This window comes from Biomphalaria glabrata, chromosome 1 (assembly GCF_947242115.1).
Source record: "Biomphalaria glabrata chromosome 1, xgBioGlab47.1, whole genome shotgun sequence".
NCBI lineage: Eukaryota > Metazoa > Mollusca > Gastropoda > Planorbidae > Biomphalaria > Biomphalaria glabrata.
In genome coordinates this window covers 36142954-36169166 of record NC_074711.1, presented here as the reverse complement: position 1 = coordinate 36169166, position 26213 = coordinate 36142954, and the positions used below count along the sequence as shown (strand labels likewise).

The 26213-nt window shown below is 38.0% G+C and overlaps 1 protein-coding gene and 1 long non-coding RNA gene across 8 annotated transcripts in view; one reads left to right on the top strand and one right to left on the bottom strand.

Annotated features, from left to right (window-relative positions):
- Positions 1 to 26213, top strand: part of LOC106060624 (limbic system-associated membrane protein-like) — a 128622-nt gene that overhangs the window by 61999 nt on the left and 40410 nt on the right. For 6 of the 7 annotated variants that reach the window (XM_056034355.1, XM_056034383.1, XM_056034363.1 and 3 more), the window contains one exon: positions 24625 to 24743. In XM_056034355.1, coding sequence (XP_055890330.1) covers positions 24625 to 24743 — 119 coding nt within the window. Of the gene's footprint in view, positions 1 to 17913; positions 18027 to 24624; positions 24744 to 26213 lie in introns of those variants that run through there. The other variant, XM_056034399.1, reaches the window with a different exon arrangement.
- Positions 4815 to 16437, bottom strand: LOC129927161 (uncharacterized). The gene is made up of 2 exons (XR_008778762.1): positions 16299 to 16437; positions 4815 to 4886 (listed from the first exon to the last, which is right to left on the bottom strand). It is a non-coding gene; the product is annotated as an uncharacterized LOC129927161 (long non-coding RNA).

Here is a 26213-nt window from a genome sequence, read left to right as displayed (position 1 = left end):
GAACATGAAGACTTTGAGCCGGAGACAAACCCTATAACACAGATGCAGGTGCCTACTGACCATGTGACTATAGAACCAATGGCTGCTCCTAACACACATGTACAACAAGGGGAAAATGGACATCAAGAAGAAGTAAATACAGGGACTGAGTCTTCAGTTAGAGAGCCGCCGATGTCACCAACTCCAAGCGACGGCAGTATTGGTCCTGGTAGATATAACCTAAGACCAAGAACAAGCAGACCTAATTATAAGGTCTAACATTTATTTAATTATTTTTCCATATCACAAGTTCTAACTCTGTATCTGTAGGCTTAATATGACACACTTTGAACTGATCATTTTATAGTGTATAGCTTTTCTAGTTAGACTTTTGTATTGTATTACTTATTACATTATTAATCAAGACAACTGGTCTTAATATTTGTATGCATAATATGACACTAGGGACTGATAATTTAACAACTGGTCTTAATATTTGTATGCATAATATGACACTAGGGACTGATAATTTATAGTGTATAACGTGTTTGTTTATAGTTATACAATGCTTTTCAATGGAGTAACTCTGTAAGTGTTCTGTGGGGATGCTAAGGCCTCTTGTATCGCTGTCCTTCACTATTGTTTACATGTTTATGTTCCTATGACTTTTAGGCGGGGTGATTGTAGTGTAGCTGAGTTGATTTTCTGCGTGCGTCCGGCGTGTCTGAAGGTCATGGCCATTGTGTGTGTTTCATGTCCAGTGTGTGTGTGTGTATAGACTGCATCAGTGGTATGCTAGACGTGCTGGTTTCATTCACTGTTTACTGTAGTCTAATTTTGTCGAATAATGCCATGTTATTGGTATTCTAGTCGTTATCATTTCATTACAATGTATGAGCATATACAATATTTCAGCTCTATGGTAATAATAAACAGTTCAGTTTTTGTGTTGATTAGCCCGCTTTGTGGTACATTAGTTTCAGGAATTCAATCGCACCAACAAAAACATTTATACTTCTTGGAACCTTTGGGCTTCCATATGAAATAATGACAGATCCTTCCGAAAGAATCCCAATAACTTCGTTTGTCTACAACACAGGACAATGGACAACCCAGGGATCATCAAGTTTGGACAGTTTATGAACAATTTTAACGTGAACTGTTGTGTAAACCGTAAACTTATGTTAGTGTCTTATGTGTTGTTGGCAATGTAATCTCTTTAGTACTGAATAAAAAAAAAGTTGTTATTGTAGATCAAGAGATCCAGAGTCTAGACTAGATCTAGCTAGAATTAGAGCTTCATAGAGTGAACATGATCTCTTTGCTAAGTCGATTGCGACCAATAGCAGCTACAGTTTGCCTACAAAATAATAAGTCTCTATCTCTATCATCTGTGCAGAAAACCATTAACAGAAATGCTGGAACAGCCCTTTATCGACGTCATCATCCTAATGAATCTAAAGCAGTGGTCTTCAACCTTTTTCGGCCTACCGCCCCCTTTTCGAATTTTTTCTTTAAAAAAATTCGCCAGCGCCCCCCTCTAAGAAAAACAGTTGTAAAGAAGCGTGAGAAGGCAAATTTGAACAAAATATCATCTATCTATTAATTTTTATGCTGTCAATAACACTTATCCCGCTTGGGAGACGACCGCATGCCAAAGGCGATTATTGTTAACTCCTTGGCCTATGACTGACGAGCTTTGAGGAGGACTGAGTTACAGAGGTGCCCCCCTCCCCCGTGAGCGCTATAAAGCTTTATTCAGGCGCCATTTCGCTCTCACTGGCATAGAGGAAAGTAACTGGCAGCATTCTCTGGCAGCAGATAGCCTCTGAGAGAAACAGTTCGAGAGCTCTTACAAAAACTGCGGGACAAACATTTGATACTCAAAGAAAAGCCAGCATACAACGGCTTTGTCTGCATAAAATTCGGGAAAATATGTAGGTCGCAGTTGGGTTTGCTTAGTTATGTGAAACACTGGACTCAGCCGTAAACTGGCAATATTATCATTATGCAAAAATTATGTCAAATAATTTGCAGTGATTACACACAAAAATTAATTGTAAAGACTTTCTTTCAGATCCTAAGAATAGTCTCCGTTAAAATTGTGGAATATTAGGGCCTACTGTTTTTAGGTTTAATTGTAAATTTAGTTTTACTTTTTAATATAAATATTATTATTGCTGAATTCACTACAAAATGAAATTAAGCTATTGGTAACCTTGTGCCTCCTGCAGTCTGACAATATTAGAAAATTTCAAGCTTTGAGTTTGTCAAAGCGAGGCGAAGGTCTCCTCTAGTGGCTACATCCAGTCTATTTCTTTGCTTATTCATTAACTTTGTTACGCACTAAATCTAGGTTAACCATGTATGTTTACTGAAAGCTAAAACATAATTCCAATTTCGACCAAAGTTTTGGAATTTTACTGAAACATTTCAATGCAGCCACATCTCTGTTGTGCCTCTAGGGGCGTAGCTAGGAATTTCCATCGTTTGGGGTCCGGGGGCTTGGCATCTTTGGGGGCCGCTGCATTTTGCGTAATATTTAATTAAATTAATTTAAAAAGCACTAATTTGGGCCCCCCTTAAATGGGGGCCCGGGGGATTTTAATTTCCCCCCTCCCCCTCCCACCCTAGCTACGCCACTGTGTGCCTCCTATGTTTACATTCTTTTTACTGGAGACATAGTTTTGTAAATCTATTTTTTCATGCAACTCAATTTGAACGTCAGTAACAGATGTTTAATAATTGTCATTTATTATCATCTGAAAATGCCATCAAAGTAGAACTTACTTTTTTTCTAGTAGCAATTCACTAAATCTCAAGGAAATATCACATGACATCCCAGAGAGTTTTCGTAAAAACATTTTATCAATGTTTTTTGTTTTAAAAAGTTAAATTATTCTATTAAATGTTACCTTTAATGTTTTTTGGAATTAATATTTTAATATCAATATATTGTTACGAATCTCACTATCCAGGCTCTCTGCAAACTGCACCATACACCACCAACTTAAAGAACTTGACAACTCAGGGCTCCAGAGTAACGTAACACTTTAATAGTTGAATAAATAACAGCCAATACTGTACAATTGGCAACACGTACACTGTACAAATATCTCTCCGATAACACCGTTCCGCAGTATCAACTCTTGTACTGGCCTCTCCGTCTTGTTCCGGGCTTGCACTGGGTTCAACAGTTCAGGACTGACTACACACACTAGGCTCGTTGTGTCGGACTCGATCGCAGACCAAGATCAAGACGCCAGTCGTCTCAACTGTACTTGACAGTACTTCGCACTGAACCGTCGTAATGCTCCGTACAGAACCACACAGCTGAACACTGCTGTAGTCGACCGGACTGTAGTGAACCAGGCTCTGAACCCCTGCCGTGAACCACCTTTCTGAACCTTGCTGTATTGAGCCCCTTTTCTCGACCGTCTTGACTGCGACACCTCCGCTCTTATATAGGGTCCCTACTGGCCTTCTCGATCCGGACAGAACTCCGCTCGACGTTTTCTAGGTGGTCAGATGACTACAACTCTCGTGACGCTCCTGAGCTCTGTTCACGACGGCGATCCTTCCCGAACCGTCCTGTTGATACTCGACTCGGCTGACCGTCGTAGCTCGTCACGGTTGACCGCTCGTCTAGCGCTGGCCTGAGGCGATTTGCGTCGGCTGACTACACACACCCCACTACCCCTCTCTGTGCCACCACCAGGTTTATAACAATATTAACATATCTAGATATAATCTAAAAGGCGTATTACCTAGTTTGTTGATCAAATCTTAAACGTTTATACGCGCAAGATCCAAGGACAATAAATACTCTTCTATCACAGTAAAAGAAGCAAGAATTTAAAAATAGAAAATGGGATTCCCGAACTCATTTTCTAACGCTGTTTTTGTTCTTAAATAGAAGCAAGTTAACTATAATTTGTTTATATTTAGTTTCCCAGCTTTAATGTTAGAATTTTTAAATTTGTTCTGTTTCAGAGCACCTTTAGTTTCTTCTTTCCGCCTTTATGCCCAGCGCCCCCTTACCGCGCCATTTTGTGCCCAGCGCCCCCCTACCGCCCCTTTGGCTCTCAGCGCCCCCCAAAATCTCGAAAACGCCCCCTAGGGGGCGATATCGCCCCCGTTGAAGACCACTGATCTAAAGGTTGGCATTCTTTTGGTTTTGGATCCTGTATCACTCCTATTATGAATTTGATCATTTAGTGCCCCACGACACGTATCCTGACCCTTCAAAATTTACTAATAAAGAACTGAAGATCCCAGCAGATGATGAATAAACAGCAAACATAGGTTATTATATTAATATTTATAGTTGGTCTAATTGGCTGAAAATATGAAGATTGTTAAATATTAAATTAAATTTGTTTAAAATAAAAAAAAAATATATAAAAAAGTTAGCTTCGCATGTCAAATACGTATACGTTAGTGTGTCTACATCATCTGACAATAGACAACCTAATGATCGGTTATTGTGTCTACATCATATGACAATAGACAACCTAATGATCGATTATTGTGTCTACATCATATGACAATAGACAACCTAATGATCTGTTAGTTCAAACTATTCCTCTACAATATTAAATGTTGTGAAAGCATGGAACTTTCTGTTTTGTCTTGTCTGTTTTTAATGTAATCTTCTACTGATTAATAAAAAAAAAATGAACCTATCCTAAAAATAATAATAATAATTATAATAAACAGTTCAGTGCTAAATAGGGAATATCCTAATCTCTGTCACTCGTAGTTTTAACTTTAACATTCGCTGGGAGAAAAACAAGAAGACAAAAAGTTCCTATTGGATGTTCTGTGTTCCTTGGTTCTGTGTTCCTTGGTTCTGTGTTCCTTGGTTCTGTGTTCTTTGGTTCTGTGTTCCTTGGACCAATGAATACCTATCAAGAAGACGGTGAAGCACTAAGACAGTGTGTAACAACGAAAGTGTCCAGAAAGTAATCCAACTTTTAAGTGTCATAGCCTCCCCCCCCTCCATGTGATTATGAATATGTATACATGCAAATAGTTATTTTATTACAAAGATAGCCTAAGCCTTGACCTTTAAGAGTGCGTTCTGAAACATAATTTATAACCCGCGCAATTTAATACATAAGTATATATACACACACACAATTTTGTTTGTATTCCTATGTAAATCTAGAATGTTTTTCAACAGTTTTTTTTTTTTTGCTGCTGAGCTGTTTTGCAGTCATCTTTACACATTTGTATTCTTGGAATAAATATTCGCGTGTGTGTGTAAACCCCTACGGAAGACGGGTTGGACAGAGTCTATTCGAACACTGTGTCCACTAGCGACCCAACTCCAATCTCATGTGTAACCCCCCCCCCCTTTTTTTTTTCATTTGCCTTGCTCCATTGAGTGAGAGCTGAATGCAGATATGGGTGTCACATCAAGCGAACACAATTCATTAATTAACTTGTCCCCATTGCTTCCGTATTAAACTGACACGCCTTTGCATTTTGATTATCTCCCATGTACAGGCACTTGGATTTTTTTTTGAGGGGGGGGGGGCGCAAAGGGGGGGGGTGCGATAGAGCGGGCAAGGGAAAGTGGGGAGGGTGATAGTCATGCAAAGGAAAAAAAAGGGGGGGTATTAAGGAGACAGGGATGCACAGAGATAGAAAAGAAGAGAGAAGAATAGAGAGGGTGGTGAGAGAGAGAGAGAGAGCAAGAGAGTCGTAAAGGAACACGAAGGATGAAGCTGCAGCGTAAATTTAAAAATGGTCAGCTATTGCCTGCTACAATATCCCCGGTCACCGGATAACCGCCCCCCCTCCAACATACCGCCCCCCCCCCCCACCTCCGGTTACCCGGGTATCAAGATGCAGGAAACTGTTCTAATCAAGACTTGGCTGGAATAAATAATACATTCCGTCACAGCACATAAGAAGAAAGAAAAAAGATGGGCAGTGTGAATGTTGGGGGCTGGGAGGGGTGGAGGGCTGTGAATGTTTTGAATAGAAGAGACAGCACTAATTAATCCCACATGGCAGAGTTGTCAATTGGAATCTTGACTCGTGAACCGAGCCTCGCTCTCTTTGTCGCCTCTCTCCCTCTCTGCAGCGCCAACTCTCTATGTAGTCCTCGTATGATGAACATACATTGTAAAGTCCTTTTGTCCACTCTGTCCAGCTTGACTCGCGTGTGAGTTTTCATTTAAAATGTAGGCGAGTGCCACGTTATGTCAATGTATTAGCCAGGTCTGATGTGTTGTATTTATAATTAAACTGCAGTTCTATATTTCTTAAAGCAGGGTTCTGTTTCGTGTTTAAGCGTTCGATTCTTGCAGTGTTTTTATCTATCTATCTATCTATCCATCCATCCATCCATCCATCCATCCATCCATCCATCCATCCATCTATTTATCTATCTATCTATCTGGATCTGTCTATCTGTTATGTAATGTATGATTCGCTTTCCTACTATCGCATCTATTTGTGTACATTTTCTTAGATTCGATGGTGACTCCTTGTGGAACTGCTCTCAATGACCTAAAGAGAAAAGACGACAGACAAAAAACGTAAATGCCGGTCACCATTGTTGATATCTGGTCTTATAAAGTACTTTTAATTTATTTTCCAAGCTACTATATAGACATAGATCTAGATCTAGTTGTTGTTGGTTTTTTTTTTGGTCGATTGGGATTTTGTAGATATTTTGATTATTCTGTGCAAATGTGTAAAACTTGTCAATTAGGATGTAAACATTACCACTGGGCCCTAGGCGAAGTTAATTAGGTGGCCACAAATAAAATAGAGAAATAAAATTGTGCAATGAATTAAAACCTTCCTGCATCTAAATCAGCAAATAAATAGCCTTCCGTGTGGCATCATAAATCATAATAGTGACTGAAAGCTAGGCTAGCAGACGACTCATAGAATTCTACTCATAGAATTTTACTATGTATTTTTTAAGTCATTGCGAGGCACCGACCAATCGGAGGCCCTAGGAGGCTGCCTAGTTTGCCTTTGCCTAAGGCCGGCCCTGATTACCAGAAGCTTATATTTTTAACCTGTAAGTGTCTATCGATAGATTAACGCCAACTATGAAGCACTGTTCATCTAATGCAATATCTGAAACTGTATCTACAGCCAGACATTGGCCTATAGAAATAGTTCACACTATCGGCTAACAATTAATTAGTAAAAGAGATCAAACTTCATCAAAAAGCATGCTTGCTAAACGTATATCTCATGGCGTAGCAGGAATATGTAGGCCAAAGTGTAAAATGAAAAAAAAAAAACATGTTTAAAGTCGAGATTGCTGGGAGTAAAGAACGCTTTCTAATGTCCCAGATCGTACAGATAAACCCAGAAATTAATTAGAGGAAATTATAGAAAATCTGTGATGTTTTCAGGAGTTTTTATCGTCTCAATCAGGGCCAATTTATTTCCCTTTTCCAGCCCTCCAAATTGAGGCAGCGCCCTCTTCACCCGGGGGCTGAACCGGCCTCACAGAATCTCAAGCGATGGAAGAGAAGTCTTTTAAAGAAACTAGATTATGTGAGATGTAAAGGGGGTGGGGGAGAGCGGGAAAAGGGGAGAAGAGGAGGAGACCCTGGATTATGCCACCATTCATGTTTATTCATAAAGCATTTCCGGGACCCGCCGGACAAGATACGGCGGCGAAAGAGCTCACTTAATGCGCGGTTCTTCTAGCACTGTAATAGCTAAATTGCTGTCTACAGCTAGACCTTGATGTCTGATAGCTTCGGTTATGACATCACTAGTCATGTCAACCCCGCATACATCTTTTCTTACCCCCCCCCCACCCCACTACCCCCGGTCTGATCCACCCCGACTCTGCTGCATGGCCCCAATCCTCCCAGAGTATTTAAAGATGAGCTTTTCAGCGTCAGAGGGGATCGCCATGTTGTCCTGAGGGGATCCACTTGTCTTGGACAGAAGGACTTGAACACAGAAATAAATGTTGGGAAATATTTTCATTGGATTTAGACATGCAGTTGTTTTTTCCATGATACATGTTTCTAGAACAAATTTTGAGAACAATAACAAAAAACAAAATTCTATTTCTTTTTCTAAAGAGGAACAAAAACAATGAACCCAAATGAATGTTCTCCATACATTTGAATTTGAAGCTGTTTAAATCCTAGGACAGTCTGACTTTGAAATGAGAAGCATCTTATTTATTTGAGGAAATGGCTATTAAGCCTCGATTTCATTTGATTGTACTTTATTGGGGACTCTCACACTAAACTTTAATCACAGTAATCTGCTCTTATACTTCCATTTATAAGATCCCGTTAACGTTCTTTAAGCAATTATCTTATCTTATAGATTAGAGACGTTACTTCAAAAAAAAAAAAAGATGTTGATTACATCCTACGCAATTCATGTGTCAATCTAGTCATGCATGTTAATCAATGACTTAAACTCTGCTAAGTCGTTGGTTTTCCTGTCTGATTCAGGCAACTCGTTCCATTCTGTAATGGCACTAAGCAAGAGGAGCACTATTTTCTGAATGTTTTCTTGAGTTGAGGGACCCCAAACAGAGGATGCATATTCTAATATTGGCTCAACTTATAGCATTTTAGTTTTATGTTCAAATTGGATTGGTCAAAATGTCCTTTAATTCTTTGATTGGTCAAAATGTCCTTTAATTCTTTGATTGGTCAAAATGTCCTTCAATAAACACGAATGTTGTGCTTGATTTGTTAAAACAATTTCATCACGATGGGATTCCATAATAACTTTTCTTTTATTATTACACCTAGATATTTTGAGTTTTTAGTCAGTTAGACCGGCTTACCGTGAATAAGTAAGTATGTACCAATAGAAGTAATAGTAATGATAATTGTAAGTACTTTTTATTCGTTTTAGTTGGTTTTTTTTTTGTTACTCATAATAACTGGCAATTCAATACAGTAAGATGGGCAAAGAAGAGGAAGCGATGCAAAGAAATGTGGAGGCAATGTAGTGGGACCAATTGAAAATTGTAAAAAAAAACAAGGATACAAAGACAGTTTGTGTGGAAACACAAAATATTCGGCCCCCGAAGTGGTCCACCCAGGCAGGAAAAAAAGCAGCTTTCAATATTCTCAGAAAGCATATCATAATGAAATTCTATCAAAGGCAAATGACAGAGAAGAATGGAGAAATAAGGTTGACAGATCCTGTGTGCTGCCCCAAAGATCCAGCAGACCAAGGGCTGGGTGAAAGTGAATGTGAAGTTAGATGTGAACCTGGCCTAAGTGATGTCTTAAAATAAGTATCCAATTGATCTAATTCTTTAGTAAATGGTCAATCTCTTATTCAAAGCATCAAGAAAACAACATTTTCGTAAAAAAATAAAAAAAATACCTATAGTTTTGTCTTCTGGAGTACGTTTTGCAGTTTACATAATAATATGAAAAACAACTTATGAATTTTTGTTTTAAATTATGCCCAAATGTATTTAGTATAACATAACTTACATAACCTAGCACAAAAATAAGAGCGTCTTTTCCTCTTTCGGGAGCCGCTACAAATGACAGAGGAAGATTGCTAGAATTTTTAAATAAATAAACTCAATGAAGCGAATCAAATACACAATACCAAGGACGCCATACTAAATGATAACATTAGCTAGTGCTACAAGGGTGCTACCAGGGAGCTACATTCTTTAATGGCTGAAAAGTGGAAAACTTATAATATGGTTTATTAAAATGGTTCACTTATAAAATATTTCAGCATTTATACATCGGATACACTATAAATCTTGTTGTTCACGGATCTGCCTTGATGTATGAAGCTCTGCCAGTAATATATAACATTTGTTTGTACACATTGATTACTTGTCATGTGACATGCATAATTATGGAAATTTAATTAAACAATATATATATATTGCATTTAACGTTGAGGGACATATTACCAAAAACATATACCGATATACTACAAGCTAACATTGTGTGTGTATTAATACTTTCAACTTTCTGTCTCGGAATCTTGAATTTCTCTTAATGGTGATGATGTCCCCCACCCCTCCTTTTTATGTTCTTTCATCGGACCTCCTCCTCAAGCCTCCCCCTGCTCCCCAACCTCAACAATCTGTTCATTTGAACACACGTCAAGCTATCGGCCAAATCCTCGGTCTATTGTGAGAAAGCAGCACGCCATTGTGCAAGGCCGACCCCCCACACTTGCACTCAAGGCCCTTTCCTTATTCTTTACTCCCCCCCCCCCCGCCCTCCAACCTCTCGTTCTCTTGTACAGGAAGATGCTAAAGTGACGTCTTTAACAAGGAAAATATTTCTCTTGGCTGCCTCAAATATGATATCTCGCTCTGTGATGGCGGTCATAAACTGTCCGCACGTCCACAGACATCGGAGAATTTCCCCGGGGAGAGCCAATTTGGTTCCGATTTGATGCTTTCATTAATTCAGAGATGAAATCGTACAAGGGAGATCGTGCTGGACTCTACGTCAATAGACATAGTGTGCACATCATCTACAGCCGGCCATCAGGCGCACATAACGACCCACTGGGTGACTTGATAGCTTTATTACATACACCTCAAGTTTGGCCAATAAACCCGTTTAGAACGGACGTGAAGGCTTCTTCAATTCTCTACGAAGCAAATACTTTAAATTATTTTATTTTCTCACATTAGTTTCATGTCTATAGCTTCTGAACTTGTCTCTGATTTGTGGCCAATAATTTTAATTAGCAGATATTTCGTTATAATGAAAGTCACTGTTTAATGCATTTCTATTTGCTGCTTCGCTGTTATGTTTTGGAATGTGCGAGGCATTGACTTAAAGGTCTCAAACTAGTCAATGCATTTATTGAGAAGGCCAACACATTGTTCTGTTGTACTTGTGGAAGATGTAGATTTACTTTATATCTGTTGTGTAATATATTATTATATAAATTTAGTGTATGTATAGCTATGGAGTTTGTGTGTGTGTGTGTGTTTCTATAGCGACGGTGGGAAGAAGTTAGCGATTGGTTGTGAATGATGTAAGATAAGCGGCATTGTCGTCAGCGGTCTTAGGTAGAACAGACGACTTCAGATTTACTGAGCGAAATGACGTGTTTTTTGTAGTGAGTTATAATTGTAATTGTAATCAAAGTTATATTTAAGTTTTGCTCACAAACGAAGTTATTCAAGTGATTTCAGCTTGCACAAGTTAAACTAGTATACGCCTACTGCGGTTGTCTCCCAGCAGTTTGGTGCTACAAGTCAACGACCGTCCACAGCTAGTCTATAGTAGGCCTATAGGAAGCGCTTTGGGAACGACGATTCAATGTTAACTAATATTATAAAATACTTTTCAACCACTTATAACAATAATCCTATCTCACGCACTAATGAGACTATTCCACACACACACAAGCAAGCACTCTATGTCTAGACAATATCTGTTCTCCACACACACACAAGCAAGCACTCCATGTCTAGACAATATCTGTTCTCCACACACACACAAGCAAGCACTCCATGTCTAGACAATATCTGTTCTCCACACACACACAAGCAAGCACTCCATGTCTAGACAATATCTGTTCTCCACACACACACAAGCAAGCACTCCATGTCTAGACAATATCTGTTCTCCACACACACACAAGCAAGCACTCCATGTCTAGACAATATCTGTTCTCCACACACACACAAGCAAGCACTCCATGTCTAGACAATATCTGTTCTCCACACACACACAAGCAAGCACTCCATGTCTAGACAATATCTGTTCTCCACACACACACAAGCAAGCACTCCATGTCTAGACAATATCTGTTCCAACATCAAACCACATACTTGTATGCTACATTAAACACTCACCTTGACAAGTGAGTAGGCCTAGTCAATAGAGTAGGCCTAGTTAATAGAGTAGGCCTAGTTAATAAAGACTTTCAATAAAATGTAAGCATGTTTCTCGCGTAAGTCGTTTACCAAATTTCATGATACATCCTCAAGCTTTACACGTACAAAACTTTAGTGTTTAGATTTTGTAATCGCCAGACATTTGAGTTTTAATACTCAAACATGTTGATTAGTCTACTCACGTAGGACAAATATTATAAATTCTTTCCTAAACCATCAGTCTGATTTCTAAGCGCCGAATAGTGGATAGTCTCACTATCAACGTTTGACTATCAGACGTGAGTCATTCCTGACCCAGACCGCCAGCTAAAAGACCTTCACTTTAACTGCACCGGACCGTAGAGAGAAGACGGTGATCTCCACTCGTCCGCGCTTGACCAAGGGTCAACACAAATCTATTCAGATGGATACATTACTGGCTTTTAGGTCCAGTCCCATTAAAGTCTATGAGATGTTTGATCAAAGTATGAACTGCCTGAATAGATTTTTGAATAGCTTTCTAAAATAGAAACTTATAAGTAGAGAGAACTCTCACAATACAGAAATCCTTAAAACATTTTCTTATAAAGTTTGAAGCTAAAGTGTTAGATTTTATTGCACACTATGTTTCAAGTCTCAATGCTATGAGAATATATTTAAATAATGAAACATAGACAGTGCTAAGAACTGAAACTCTTTTCCACAATTAATCGCAGTAATCTGCTCTTTGTTTTTGTATATGTTCTAGAAGCAGTAGAATTCAGTAAGAGAGAAAAAAAAAAGAGACAGCGATATGAGAAAATGTGGTGGCGAAGACTGGGTAGAAATATTACAATAAGTAGCCAAGATAAACAACGCCAATGTAGCCACATTGAAAGAATATGCTTGCAAAATTAAATTTTCAAAATTAGTTTATGGTACTAGTAAAAGAGCTTAGTCATTTGATTGTATAGAGCTGAAAAAAAATAAATACTTCGCTTATCCATACTTTGATATTTGCTACACTGGATTAAAAAAAAAGCTTGCTTTTTACAAAGTTTATATCAACTCACTCTGGTTATCTGTCTGTCTGTCTGTCTAGTAAAATTTGTGTACACGTTATTTCTCCTACACCGATTCTTGGATCAATCTGAGACTTCGCACAATTATTAATTGACATAGACAAGACATGAATCAATAAAAAAAAAAAGTAACGGATTAGACAAATAATAACTAGTGATATACTACCTTGTTTAATAGAAACAAGGGAAACTAATATTTCAGTATTCACGTATATGGCTAAATTTGTTAGGTTTAGTCCTCTTGAATAATTGCTGTTAAGTTGATAATTTAAACAATTATTTATTGTACCTAACAAAACATGAATTAATAAACAAAAATACTTAATTAGTCAATTAATTATTGGTAATTAATTATTTTGTTTGATCTCGAATAAGGGAAATAACTTTTAGATTATAAGTAGATATAGTTTTAAGGACTGAGTTCTTCCCCTTTAGATAAGCTTTATTTTTGTTTTTTAAAGGATTGTTTTTATATTTTGCTTGTTTATGGATTGGCCTCCATGTATAAAAATGTCCACTATAGTGGAGTCGAATTCTAAACAAGGTATTTATGCCTATAAATAAATCACGCTTCAATACACTCTCACATATAATGTTCCATCTCAAGTTCTATTAGTACAATCATACTTCTAGTTTAGTTTTAGATCTGCAATGTATGTATTGTATATATTGTATATACCAAGCCACGACTCATATCAATAATAATGTCTCCGTGTCCCCATGATAAAATGATTTCATGAAATAAATGTTTCTCTATGCCCAACATTTCCAGAATCTTCTGCTCCTATAAAGAATACAGTCTGATATGTTTTTGTCGCGTTTCTTTCCACCGTCAAAGAGATTTCATTATTACAGAGTCTAAACAAATACACTAAATGTAATACAGGGAGGATCGCGTCTCTTACAGACATCTTACGAGAGAAGCTCAAACGTACAATAGTGCGTCTTCTTGATACAAATGAAAACTTAACAGCGCTCTATTTCTTCTGCAGACGATGTGCGTCGCGGGCGCCAGCTTATCCAATTATATTACATCTAAGTCTCCCCCAATAAAACGTCTGCCCATTACTTCACAACAGAACGACTCGTAAGCACCAGCTACATTTCTGGAAGCTGTTTTTTTTTTTTTTTTAAACGAATGACTGATGGTGAAGTGGGGATTGGATCCTTCGGCTGTAATTAGATTATTGCCTGGGGCAGATTTTGGAGACCGGAGCAAGATTTCAAGGAACAAGGGGGCGTAATTATGGTATGTTGCCTTAAGGTCTAAGTTTTTAAACTCGTTTAACCCCTTGACCTCAGCCTGTTCTTATCCCGCCTGGCTAGCTTCTCGCGTCTCCCAGGGCACTGTTTATCTCAATACCTCCAGCACGTGCAGATTTGATCCCTTGAATCCAGACCAAATGCTACCTAAAATGTAGTTAATGTTTAGCCTGGAGATCGCGAAAGTAAAACTTGTCAAGTAGAAGATCTTTTTAAATGCAACCGATTGAGATTGTTTATTGACAACCACTTAGTCACATGATATTATTGGCGTTCATCGCTTGTGTGGAACTGATAAGTTTAATACAACATAATAGTAATAATAATAATAATAATAATAATAATCTTTATTATCCATAAGGAAATTCATTTTACAATCTGTGCATTACACCAAACAAAATATTATAATTATAGAAAAACAAAATATACATTCACTCCAGACTCACTATTATTTACATGCGAAAAGTTTGATTATATCAGATAACTTTATGTTTTAATCTCTTCTGATCATTAGACAAAAGGTATCAGAAAAAGGTATGAGAACTAGTAATCATTTGATGGTACATTGTCCTCCAGAGCGACTATTATGTTAGTAATGTTTTCCCAAGAAAAAAAAAATAAAAAAAAAAATCGAATAACAATTTACTAAGGAGTCTTTGAAGGTATGGAGGCCGAATATCTGGAGGTGGCTGAGCGGAAAGGCGCTTGGCTACCAAAGTAGTGGTCCCGGATTCGAATCCTGGTAAAGACTGGGATTTTTGTTTATTTCGGGATCTTTGGGCGCCTCTGAGTCCACCCAGCTCTAATGGGTACCCGATATTAGTTGGGGAAAAGTAAAGGGGCGGTTTGTCATTGTGCAGGCCACATGAAACCCTCGTTGACCGTGGGCCACAGAAACAGATGGCCTTTACATCATAAGCTCTATAGATCGCTAGGTCTGAAAGTGGAACTTTACTTTGAATATATAGCCGCTCCAGCCATCCATTATCCAAACATATGATAGAAAATATAAATATTTATGCATGTGATAGTTTTCAAATTAGTATATGGGTCATTTACATTTATTAGAGATTTTCATCTTTGGCGGAAAACTATAAATAGTTAGTTTTCTTTTTGGGTATATCCGGTGTACAAACTAAAGGAAGTATTAATGAGGTATGCATTTTAATAGGTATAGGAGAATAGGTGTGTACTTCTAATATCTTCAGAATCAAATTTTCTAAACTTTTCATTTCGTAGCATAAAGATTTTTATTTAGTTGGCATTTTTGAATTTCAATTAAGCGACGTGAACATTGATGACGTGAGCATTGATGACGTGAACATTAATGACGTGAACATTGATGACGTGAACATTGATGGCATGAGCATTGATGACGTGAACATTGATGACGTGAACATTGATAACGTGAACATTGATGACGTGAACATTGATGACGTGAACATTGATGGCATGAACATTGATGGCATGAGCATTGATGGCATGAGCATTGATGAACTGGGCATTGTTTAGTTGATCATGAAAATGTCGAATAAAAAATTTCTTTCTCAATAAAATCGTTTTTACATAAATGATTTTTGTTTTCAAAGAAAACTTCTTGAGACTCATAATTAGAACTTAAAGATAATAAGCCTCAAACGACTATCTATAAACGGTACTAATTCAGCTTATGCCACTTCAATAAAGTACTATTTCTTTCCCTTGTTTGAGATACCAAACATAGTAATTTATTACCAAAAGTTAATTTACTATTTGGTTAATTTATTTTTATTAATTCTTGAGTTGTGCAAAATTTCAGCCTGATTCGAGATTGGATTTGGAGAAATAACGTGTACAATTTTTTGGCAGACAGACACACAGACAGACAGACAGACAGAGACAGAATGATATAAGCTTTTTAAAGACTAGCCAATGATAGCTGCCTTGTGGGCAACTTGTGCTTGGAACTGTTGTGCCGATGGTCCCTAGTCCGAACCCCTGTTCGCCGTGACCCCCATCAGTCCTGAGGTTCGGGCTAAGATGTAATAATCCAGACTTTTAAACGAACGTCCGAAAAAAAAGTTGTCAACAAAAAGCTAAACAGCAACAAATAAAGTCTTCAGGAGAACAAAGAATGACAGTGTAATACTATACTCTCTAGTGTGGTAGTTTATTACCTGAATGTTGTCTCTAGTCTGGATGGCAATACAGTCATATTGCTTTTCATTACTCATTATGTACACTTTGTAATGCCCCCCCCCCCCACCGTCCTCATTTGTTTTCAAATGTACACTTTTAGTGTTCACTCGTACAGTAAACAATGTTTTCTTCTTAGGACGATATCTCCACCAATATATATATATATACATGTATATACTGTGTTACTGTGCGTTGTGCAAAGGCCTAGTAAAAAAAAAAAAACCCATCTGGAGTTTCTGCATTGTTGAAAACACAGCTGACTTTTATTTGAAGCACGTGTCAAACATGGCCGTACAATATGTAGGGTTTAGTTTCACTTCACGACTCTAATAGCTGTAATGGTTTCATTTCGTTCAGCCACCGCATCCCCGTTATAGTGAGACTTGTATCATAATAATAATGATAATAATAATAATACAAAGTTAATACACCAACACCTGGCTTTGACGTACAAATTGATCGGTAAGGACACTCCCCCTTATTATAAATACTCTCCGCAAGAGGTTCTCGAGTCTACTGAACATCTGCTGTACTGGGACAGGCCTATTCTGACCGACAAAACGGTAGATTTCAATCGCCCGGATCTGCTGTTCATCGATAAAAACGAAAAAACCGCTACCATTATCGATATCGCCGTTCCACTGTCTCATAATTTAAGAAAAACTGAGATAGAAAAACAAAGAAAATATGGGAACCTAGGCTTGGAGATTAAGCGTCTATGGAAATTGTCCAAAATAACAATATACCCTATTGTTATATCAACCGAGGGGATAATAACAACTGACCTCACAGACACCTTCAAGGCCCTTAACATTCCTAGGAACATCTTCGTTGCCTGTCAGAGGGCGGTACTGCTGCAGACCTGCCACATCACCAGAAAATTCCTCAGTGGAAACTGTTAAAGGGACTACGATGAATTTTGTTTCTCTTTAGCGAAACTCGACCCTGGCAGCGCCAGAGAATGACTACTCGTTCATTTCTAACATAATAATAATAATAATCCTTAAGCATTTGGCCTTGACACATGATCAGACTGGAAAAAATACACCCCTTCCTACAAATGCTCACCACAGAAGGCTCTTGAGTCAACCAATTATTTACTATACAGGTTAGATATATTTTAACTTACAAGGCGGTGGATTTTAATCAACCAGATTTTTTCTTTGTTGAGAAAATAGAAAAATCTGCAATGGTCATCGACATTCACTATCCCACAATGTAAGCAAATCTGAAAATGAAAAGAAAAATTAAGCTTAGATATAAAGATATGGAAGTTATCTAAAATAATAAACACTATTGTTATATCAACCGAAGGGATAGTGACAACATATTCAACAAGGCCCTAAACATTGTTAAGAAGATTCTCGATATCAGTCAGATTGCAGTACCGCCACGTCACCTGGAAATCCCCGAGAGCAATAGTCATTTCAAGAACGCTGTAGTTCTTTCAAAAACCGATAATGGATCTAGCTCTATGTCTAGATCTCTAACCAAATTTTAATTTTCTTTCATTTTTTATTTGAAAAATGATAACGGTCAAACTGGAACTTTCCGATAAGGTCATTCTTTTCTCAGCTCTATACATCTCATTGAAACTGAGAAACTAATCTGAACAAGTTTTTAACTGGTCTTAATGTTCTTCTTGAATGTAGTGAAACATGTGGGATAAGAAGTTGACTACCTGTTTGGTTTGGATAAAGGATGAGGTAGTTTAACATTTCTTTCAATTTGTTGATATTCTGTCCTATGAGTTTCTTCACATTTTGTTTAACTTTTGACAAATCTGATGTCTTGAGATCGATACACATATTTGTTTTTTTTCACATTCAGAAAAACTAGACCTCAATTGATTGGATCTAGAGTTCAATCACTAGCGATCTTAAAGTGTATGGCTACCTGGTCGCGCGGTTTGCGTGCTGGACTGTCGTTTGGATTTATCGATGGCCCGGGTTCAAATCCTGCCCGCTCCCATCCCCCGGCGTCCTGCGGGAGGTTTGGACTACAAAGTAAATTATCTTCAACTCTGAAGGAACATCCGAAACATGTAAAACAAACCAATAAGTGTAGGGGAGGGGTGGTGTGGACATGATGAATATTTAACTCTGAAAAGTAATGGACTTAACGAGTCTATGATTATTTAAATTTCTTTTCTTTATCACCCACCTTGTCCAGAGATTAACATTGATTATATTGATCAATTGAACTGGTAATGTTTAGCCTCGAACAAATAGAATATAGGTGTGAAAAATTGTCCGCAGAGATTTTAAAATTGAAGTCTCAAGTTGATTGTCAAACCCACTGATGGCTCTTCATTTTTTTTCTTTGGTTGGACGGGGGAGGAATTTATCACTTTAGGTCACCCATATATTTATGTGTATTTTTTCATCTGTGTATCAGAAGAAAAAAAATCAATAGAAAGAAAATATTTCAGAAAAAAAAAAGAGTTGTCTCCTCTGAAATTGTTATTGATTCTCTCCCCTTGTACACTTTTAATGTATGTCGCCAGGGCGCCACCTCCTGTCCATATCTCCCCCTACAATAGACTAACTCAAACGGGTTCGTAGAAAAATAAAGAAGATGGCCGGAGGAGGGTCGAGCCAAAAAATTTCGTTGAACAACAGAGTGGGGTGGCACCTACAGCCCCCACCCCCACATGTCTCTGTGTTGCACCACTTTCAAAATTTTATATGTCAAAAGTATCTTTACCCCTTACGCCCCATTCCATGTCTGAGGATCCCAAACACACACACACATACTCACGCATATACTTACTTCAAAGTGGGGGGTGGGGGGGGGGAGAAATTTGGAAGGGGGGGAGCGCTAGTTCAATAAACCCGATTGGTAGAAGGGCAAAACGGTTCAGGGTGCTGCTCAATCTACTCATTTTCTTCAATTTCTCTCTCTCTCTGTCTCTCTCTCTCTCACTCTCTCACTCACTCACTCACTCTCGCACAGTTTTATGTTTAACAATTTCTTGAACTACGAGTGTTGACTCACTAGCCATTTGGCCAAATAGATGTTCATTGTGCCTTTTCGAGTCAGGAGAGGGGGTGCTGGCTATTGATCCCCCTTCTAGAGGGCGCGGCCGGACTGGGTTGGGGGTAGGGAGTGGAGCCACTGGTCAAATATTAGCCATGGCCTCAAGGAGTGTGATCCGAGGAACCGCGACACATGTTCCCTCCCCCCCCCCCTCGCAAGCCACCCTCTTGTCGTAACGCTTTTATAGCAGATCTCGTCTGCCGCTTCAGCCTGACAGACATAGAAGCTTGTCTCCCTTGGTGTCTGGGAACAATAACCTAAAACAGTTATTTCTTTGTTAAGACCAGTTTCTAATAGTCCCTAGAGTCCACACGTGATCAATGGTGACAAAAGATTCATAAGGTCCTGGGACTGTAGGAATAGGGGCAACAGTATTCCGTTTTAAAGTACTGAAAATAGTTCTACATTAAGTTTCTAGATGTTCAACACAGTTTGATATCAATCTTTTTGAACCTTTAGAATAGAGAGTTTAGAGAGAACAGTATTGGCAGAAGCAGCAGGTCATTATTTGTTTGTAGGGCTACTCGCTGTTTAATAACTATTAGATCTAAGTGGAAGCAACGATCCACTAAACCTAATCGGTTTGCTTTAAAAACTACTAGATCTCAGTGGCAGCAATGATGAACTCAAAGTAACTAGGTTCCTTTTGGAGAAAGAGAAATCCTAAGAAGAATAGATCAACAACTGGGGATTATATTTCGAGGGACTTAAAAAATACTTAATGACTATCTTTAAAGAATAGTATTAAGATTTCGAGTAGGGGTAGTTTGTCATGATGTAACTCCAAACAGATTCTAATACCTACTCTGTTGGTGTATTATTTAATTAACTATCATGCAAATTTGAATAAAACTTAAAATCTTCTTTTATTATAAAAATAAATTCTTTTTGTTATTAGCAAATATTGAAAGGCACAAAATTACCTTGTAAAAATATGCAAAACAACAAATCAGGTCGTATCAGCTAATACTGGCAAACATACTCACACTCACACATCGTATCTTAAAAGATACGCGTTTCTATTAAGACTCCGTTGAACGGCTTTATTGTTTTTATACGCCCTTCTACTGAGTCTCTCTGTTGATTTATGGTTACTGTTGTGACGCTCTGTTGAGTCACGTCTGGCTCCAAAAACTTTGAATGAGCCATATTTGTTTAACAAATCGTGCCAGGGAAACACAATAGTACAAGTTACTGTTGACTGAGTCTCCATCTCTATATACTGTTGACTGAGTCTCCATCTCTATATACTTTTCTTTTATGAAGTCCGTTTTGGGGATTTGCGCATTATTTCGGATTTCGATTAACAGTTGCTAAGCAACGTGTATTTATTTCATTGTGCTTTCTGGTGCGCTGAGCGTGAGTATTCAGTGTGCCGAGCACATGTCTTCTGCTGCAAAGAATTTCTGTCTTCTGGTGTCAAAAGTATATGTCTTCTGCTGCCAAGAGTATCTGTCTTCTGATGTCTATAGCATCTGTCTTGTGTTGCCAAGAGTATCTGTCTTCTGATGTCTATAGCATCTGTCTTGTGTTGCCAAGAGTATCTGTCTTCTGGAATCTTGTGGTACTCAGAGTATCTGTCTTCTGGTGTCTGCTGGTGCCCAGATTATCCTTCTGGTGTAAAATTATCTGTCTTCTGGAGCCCAGAGCATCTGTCTTCTGGTGCCCAGAGTGTGTATTCTGGTGCCCTGATTATCTGTCTTCTGATGCCCAAATTACGTGTCATCTTGTGCGTCGAGTGTGCATACAGTGCACTAGGTTAAATTAGGGGTGCACCGGATAGTACATTTGATATCCGGCCGGAGCCGGATATAACCGGATAGTAAAATAAGATATTCGGCAGGAGCCGGAGCCTGATACCTACATGACTCAAACAGCTCGTTTTACTGAAGTTTTTGCAAATCTTCTATATAACATACCTATATTCATATTATTTTGTTATTTACTTTCTTACTTTAAACTCAATCACTGATTGATAAATTAAAATGAACAGCATTTTTTTTTACAGATATGCTTATCATAAACTAATCTTTGTAACATGAGATGGTGTGTGCGTATGTCTTGTAAAGTAGAATGTGGGATAACTCATGCAGAATATATAAACTTATATGTAACTAATGTAAATCTTTCAAAGGTAAAGTTCATTCTTGGTTTTATAGCGTAAATCTTTCTTAAGTACAATCTAAGTTGTATAGTGGGTAGATGTTTGTGTTCATGTATTTGACACCATCAACTTGTCATTAGGCTCGTGTTTTAAAGGCCACAAACCGCTTCTGGTTTGTATCTAATACAGATAATGGCTTAGTAAATATCTTAAGTACAGCAAATTTGCAGCCGTATGCTGGCCATTAAATTTTGTACAATGCAAAACATAGCTGCTTCGGTCAAATGACTCATTCAACCAATGGGCAGTTAAACCAAAATATGATTCGGTGGTATTATCAGCTGTCCAAGTGTCCGTTGAGAAAGCGATGCTTTTAGCATCAGATAGCATTTCACGAAGCTTTGAGGAAATATTGTTAGATATCTGGAATAACACGTTCTGTAAAATATTTGCGACTAGGCACAGTGTATCTTTTCTCCAGTACTTGTAAAAGTCCAATAAATCCAGGCTTCTCAACTACTTGGTAAGGTTCCATGTCAGTTGCAATCATCTTTGCTATGGCCAAGTGAATGCGTTTAGCATTATCACTATTAATATCCCACAATTTAGCTTTGTCTAAGACCTCTTTAATCCCTGGTTGCTGCTTGTGTGTGAGGCTTGACGAATCACTGGAGCTCGTAGACGTACTGGCACAGGCAGTGATATTACTTGATGCTGATTTCAATGCAGTCATTTCGTTGAATAAGTCTGGGTGTTTCGAGCGTAGATGACTAATCATAGTGGTGGTTGAGAAGTCTTTAGGTTGGCCTGGTTTACCACGTGGCATTACTATTTTACAAGCATTGCAAACTGCTTAAGAGTTGTCCATTGTTTTGACATTAAAGTAACGCCATATAAGTGATGACTTTTTATCAGCCATTATTATCTGTATTTAATTTACTAAATGCCCTTGCAAGCCACTTTTATACCCGTGGCTTGTGTAACAAAATACTTGTAGGGGTGTGTCCTGTAGTTCAGCGCTCTAATTTACATTTCTCTTCAAGTAAACAAACTTAGTGTCATCATCTAGTGACCTCTAGACAGTGTCAATATGTCTTAACAATTTGGTTTGTGGTCCAGACCCTTGATTGACAACCTATCTCATAATAAACAAACTCATACCAGATTAACCTTATAGAGATTTGGCTTGTAGTCCCGCCCCTAATAAAAATTCTACTCCAAGTAAACAAACTCAGTTCCCTCATAAGATGTGACCTCTAGAAAGTGTCAACACGTTGACATCTGGCTTTATGTGGTCAGCTGCCTATCCGTGAACTCAATGTTATGGACTAAACAAACAAAAGGAGGTGGGGGTGCTCATCTCTACCTCTAGAGATATACTCGCACATCTAGACAGATTATCAGCGTGACGTAGTTAAGGAATATTACGTGTTTACAAGACCACTCAAAGGTCAAGACAAGCTTTTAAAATGTGCCAGACATCGCTGCTACGTATGTAATACGAATTTATAATGTAAAGTCTAGTCCCCCCCCCCAATAACAAACCTAGTTCCCTTGTGTGACCTCTAGAGAGTGCTTACGTCCATCGTATCTGACTTGGGGTCACCTGTCAATCAATGAACTCAATGTGATGGGCTAAACAAATAAAAGGGGGGGGGGAGTTGTTCATCTAGAAATATACCTGGTTACCTTAGAGGTATGGCTCTTGTAGTCCAGACCCCCCCCCTAATAAAGATTAACTACTAAGTAAACAAACTCAGTTCCCTCGAAAGGTATGACCACTAGAGAGTGTCAATACGCTGACATTAAACCTACGTCCATCGTATTTAACTTGTGGTTACCCACCCACAAAAAACTCAATGTGATGGACTAAACAAAATGAGGGTGTGGGAGTTGTTCATCTCTACCTCTGGAGATATACCCGCACAGCTAGACAGACGTCTGGTCAGCATGACGTAGTCAAGGAATGTAGCATTTTAACATGTTAACTAACTTACTCAAAGGTCAAGACAAATTGAAAAAAGTGCCAGCCATTGCTGCTCTGTATGTAAAGCGCATTTATGATGTAAAGTTTCATCTCTATTTATATTAAGTTATTAACACGCCTTGTCTTTATAATAAACGATGTTTGGTGCATATTCATAATGGCTCTATTTTTAAGCACATTATTTTGTTTTCTTATAAACATTAATACATTCTACAACAGACAGTAATGGAACTAGGTCCACTTTATGCATATTAAATTATGTACTTTTTACTATCCGAGCCGAATAGCACCGGATAGTAAAAAATGCCGGATATTCGGCAGAAGCCGGAGCCGGAGGGACTATCCGGTGCACCCCTAGGTTAAATAGAAACCAATTAAAATCATCAAAGTGTCGTGTTGTGTTGTGTATCAATTGTAAACACAATCATCTCCTCTTTGTTTGGTTCTTGAGTTCCGGTCTACATTCTTTCAGCAATAAAACACAGGAACATAGAAAAAAAAGAGACAGAGATATAAAGAAATAAATGAGCAATATAATGCAATCAAAACAAAGCAGAAGAAAAAAAAACACTGAAAGATTGGGAGAAATTTTAAACTGTATAAACTAAATGACATTAATTTAGCTATATTGAAAAATGACATTAGTTGATGCTACTAATGAATATTCTTAGGACTTTGCTAAGAGAAAAAATAACTTTTTACCTTTTAAAATACAAAGCATACTAACACTTCCTATATCTTGTATATCATGGAGACTAAAATAGCTAGATATTTTAGGTATTTACCTTGGAAGACTATCACATTAGATCTTTTAATTTTTAAATCATCTAAAATCTAAAATGATAAAACATTTATTTTCTTTGGAGACGTTTTGAATCAGCCAATACAAAAGCGTTTCGCCCAATAGTTTATTCCCGTTCCCCCCACGTTTCACACACACACACGTTTCACACACAATTTTCACACACTTTTCTCTCACACACACACGTTTCACACACACACACGTTTCATACACAATTTCCACACACACTTTTCTCTCACACACGCACACATTTCACACACAATTTTCACACACTTTTCTCTCTCACACACACACGTTTGACACACACGAATACCAAAAGGAAAACAAAATATTTAGAAGGCAATCCATTCTTACTTTGTTATTTACCCACAGATCTGACAGAGCTGATGACTCTGGAGCCAAGTTTTGACACCCCAATGGCTAACGTCACAGTGAAAGAAATGGCTACGGCCATCTTACCTTGTTCCGTCAAGTTCATCGGAAAACACCAGGTAAAAAAAATATTTTTTGACACTTAGTCTACTTAATGGTGACATGGCAATGGCACAGACATGACAAAGTCCACTGTAATGGTACTGAGCCTGACATTGCTTGACAGTGCTGAGTTCTGGACAGGATGCTATCGATCCCAGAAGTCATACTTTTAGCATCCATTAAGGTGGATCTAAGGTTAGAAAACCAAAATCTAGAGAAAAAAAAAACTATTTATGGACGTTGTTTTTGTATTTTAGTAGGTTCATAATATGTCTAATAACATTTTAAGATAATAGAAAATTAAAATAATTTACTTCTCTGCGCTCCAGATGAAATAAAAAAGACACTTTTTTTTGAGAACAAAAATCCTACTTCAAATATTCTAGAAGTGTTAAAATAAATAGAAAAAAAAGGGGGGAGAATGCTTGTTAAAAAACTGCGAATAATTTTCATTTTTACTTTTTTAGTCAATGTCAGAAGCAGAAGTTTACTAGTAGGCTTGTCTTACTGTTGTCAATGTTTGTCTAGCTTTGACCAACTACTCAGAAGGTGTTTGAGTGTCTTGTACGGGTGTATTACTGTAAGGTCGTTATCAAGACAAAATAGCACAAAAACACGTGGAAAACTAAGTCCAAGAAGTTGAACAATGAAATAGTATTCAATCCACAGAGGCCACAGTCGAGTCTGTCCATAATCGATGTTATCACCTTTAAGTCCTAATACCAACTCAATAAAATTAACATCAACAAACCAAACCCCGCTATCCGTGACGTCACTAAATGTCGTGTTCAAATTCAATCCTCTATGGTGCGTCGCTATGCTAGTTAAGTGCCCAACAGGATTAGGTTCTCAGTATATCACTAAATGTCGCGTTCAAAGTCCATCAACTATGGTGCGTCGCTATGCTAGCTAAGTGCCCAACAGGAGTAAGTCCTCAGTATATCAGTAAACTACGTACAAAGACAACGACATTTTACAGACTCCAGAAAATAAATGGAGCATACAAATCAAAGCAATTCTTAACAATCTAAACAGTGTTTAGCTATCAAAATAATCATTAACAGTCAAAACAATTATGAGCAATCCTATACTGTGAGAAATCGTCGGCTATGTTGATTGTAGAATATTGAGTATTTAGCTCTTTTTGGCGCTTTAGGTCGCGGTGTACAAGTTCTTCACGGTACGAAAAGCTCCCAGGCAGGTCCCGCCCATACTTGTTTCATCCTTTGCAAAAAAAAAACAACAAAAAAAAAACGATTCAGTCCTCTGGAGAATCAGCATAAGTATGTAATAAGATATCCAGAGAGTCTACGAATGGAAAACATCATTACCATAGCACGGCCAGTGGTCAAAGATGAACACCATTTCTTGTGACAGTAGCACTAATGTACTTTATTCAAATAGCCATCATCTTCAGTCCAGAGCTATCAACAACTTGAACAAAATCTGACGGACCAGTCCATATTGTATTTAGCATAAGGACTAAC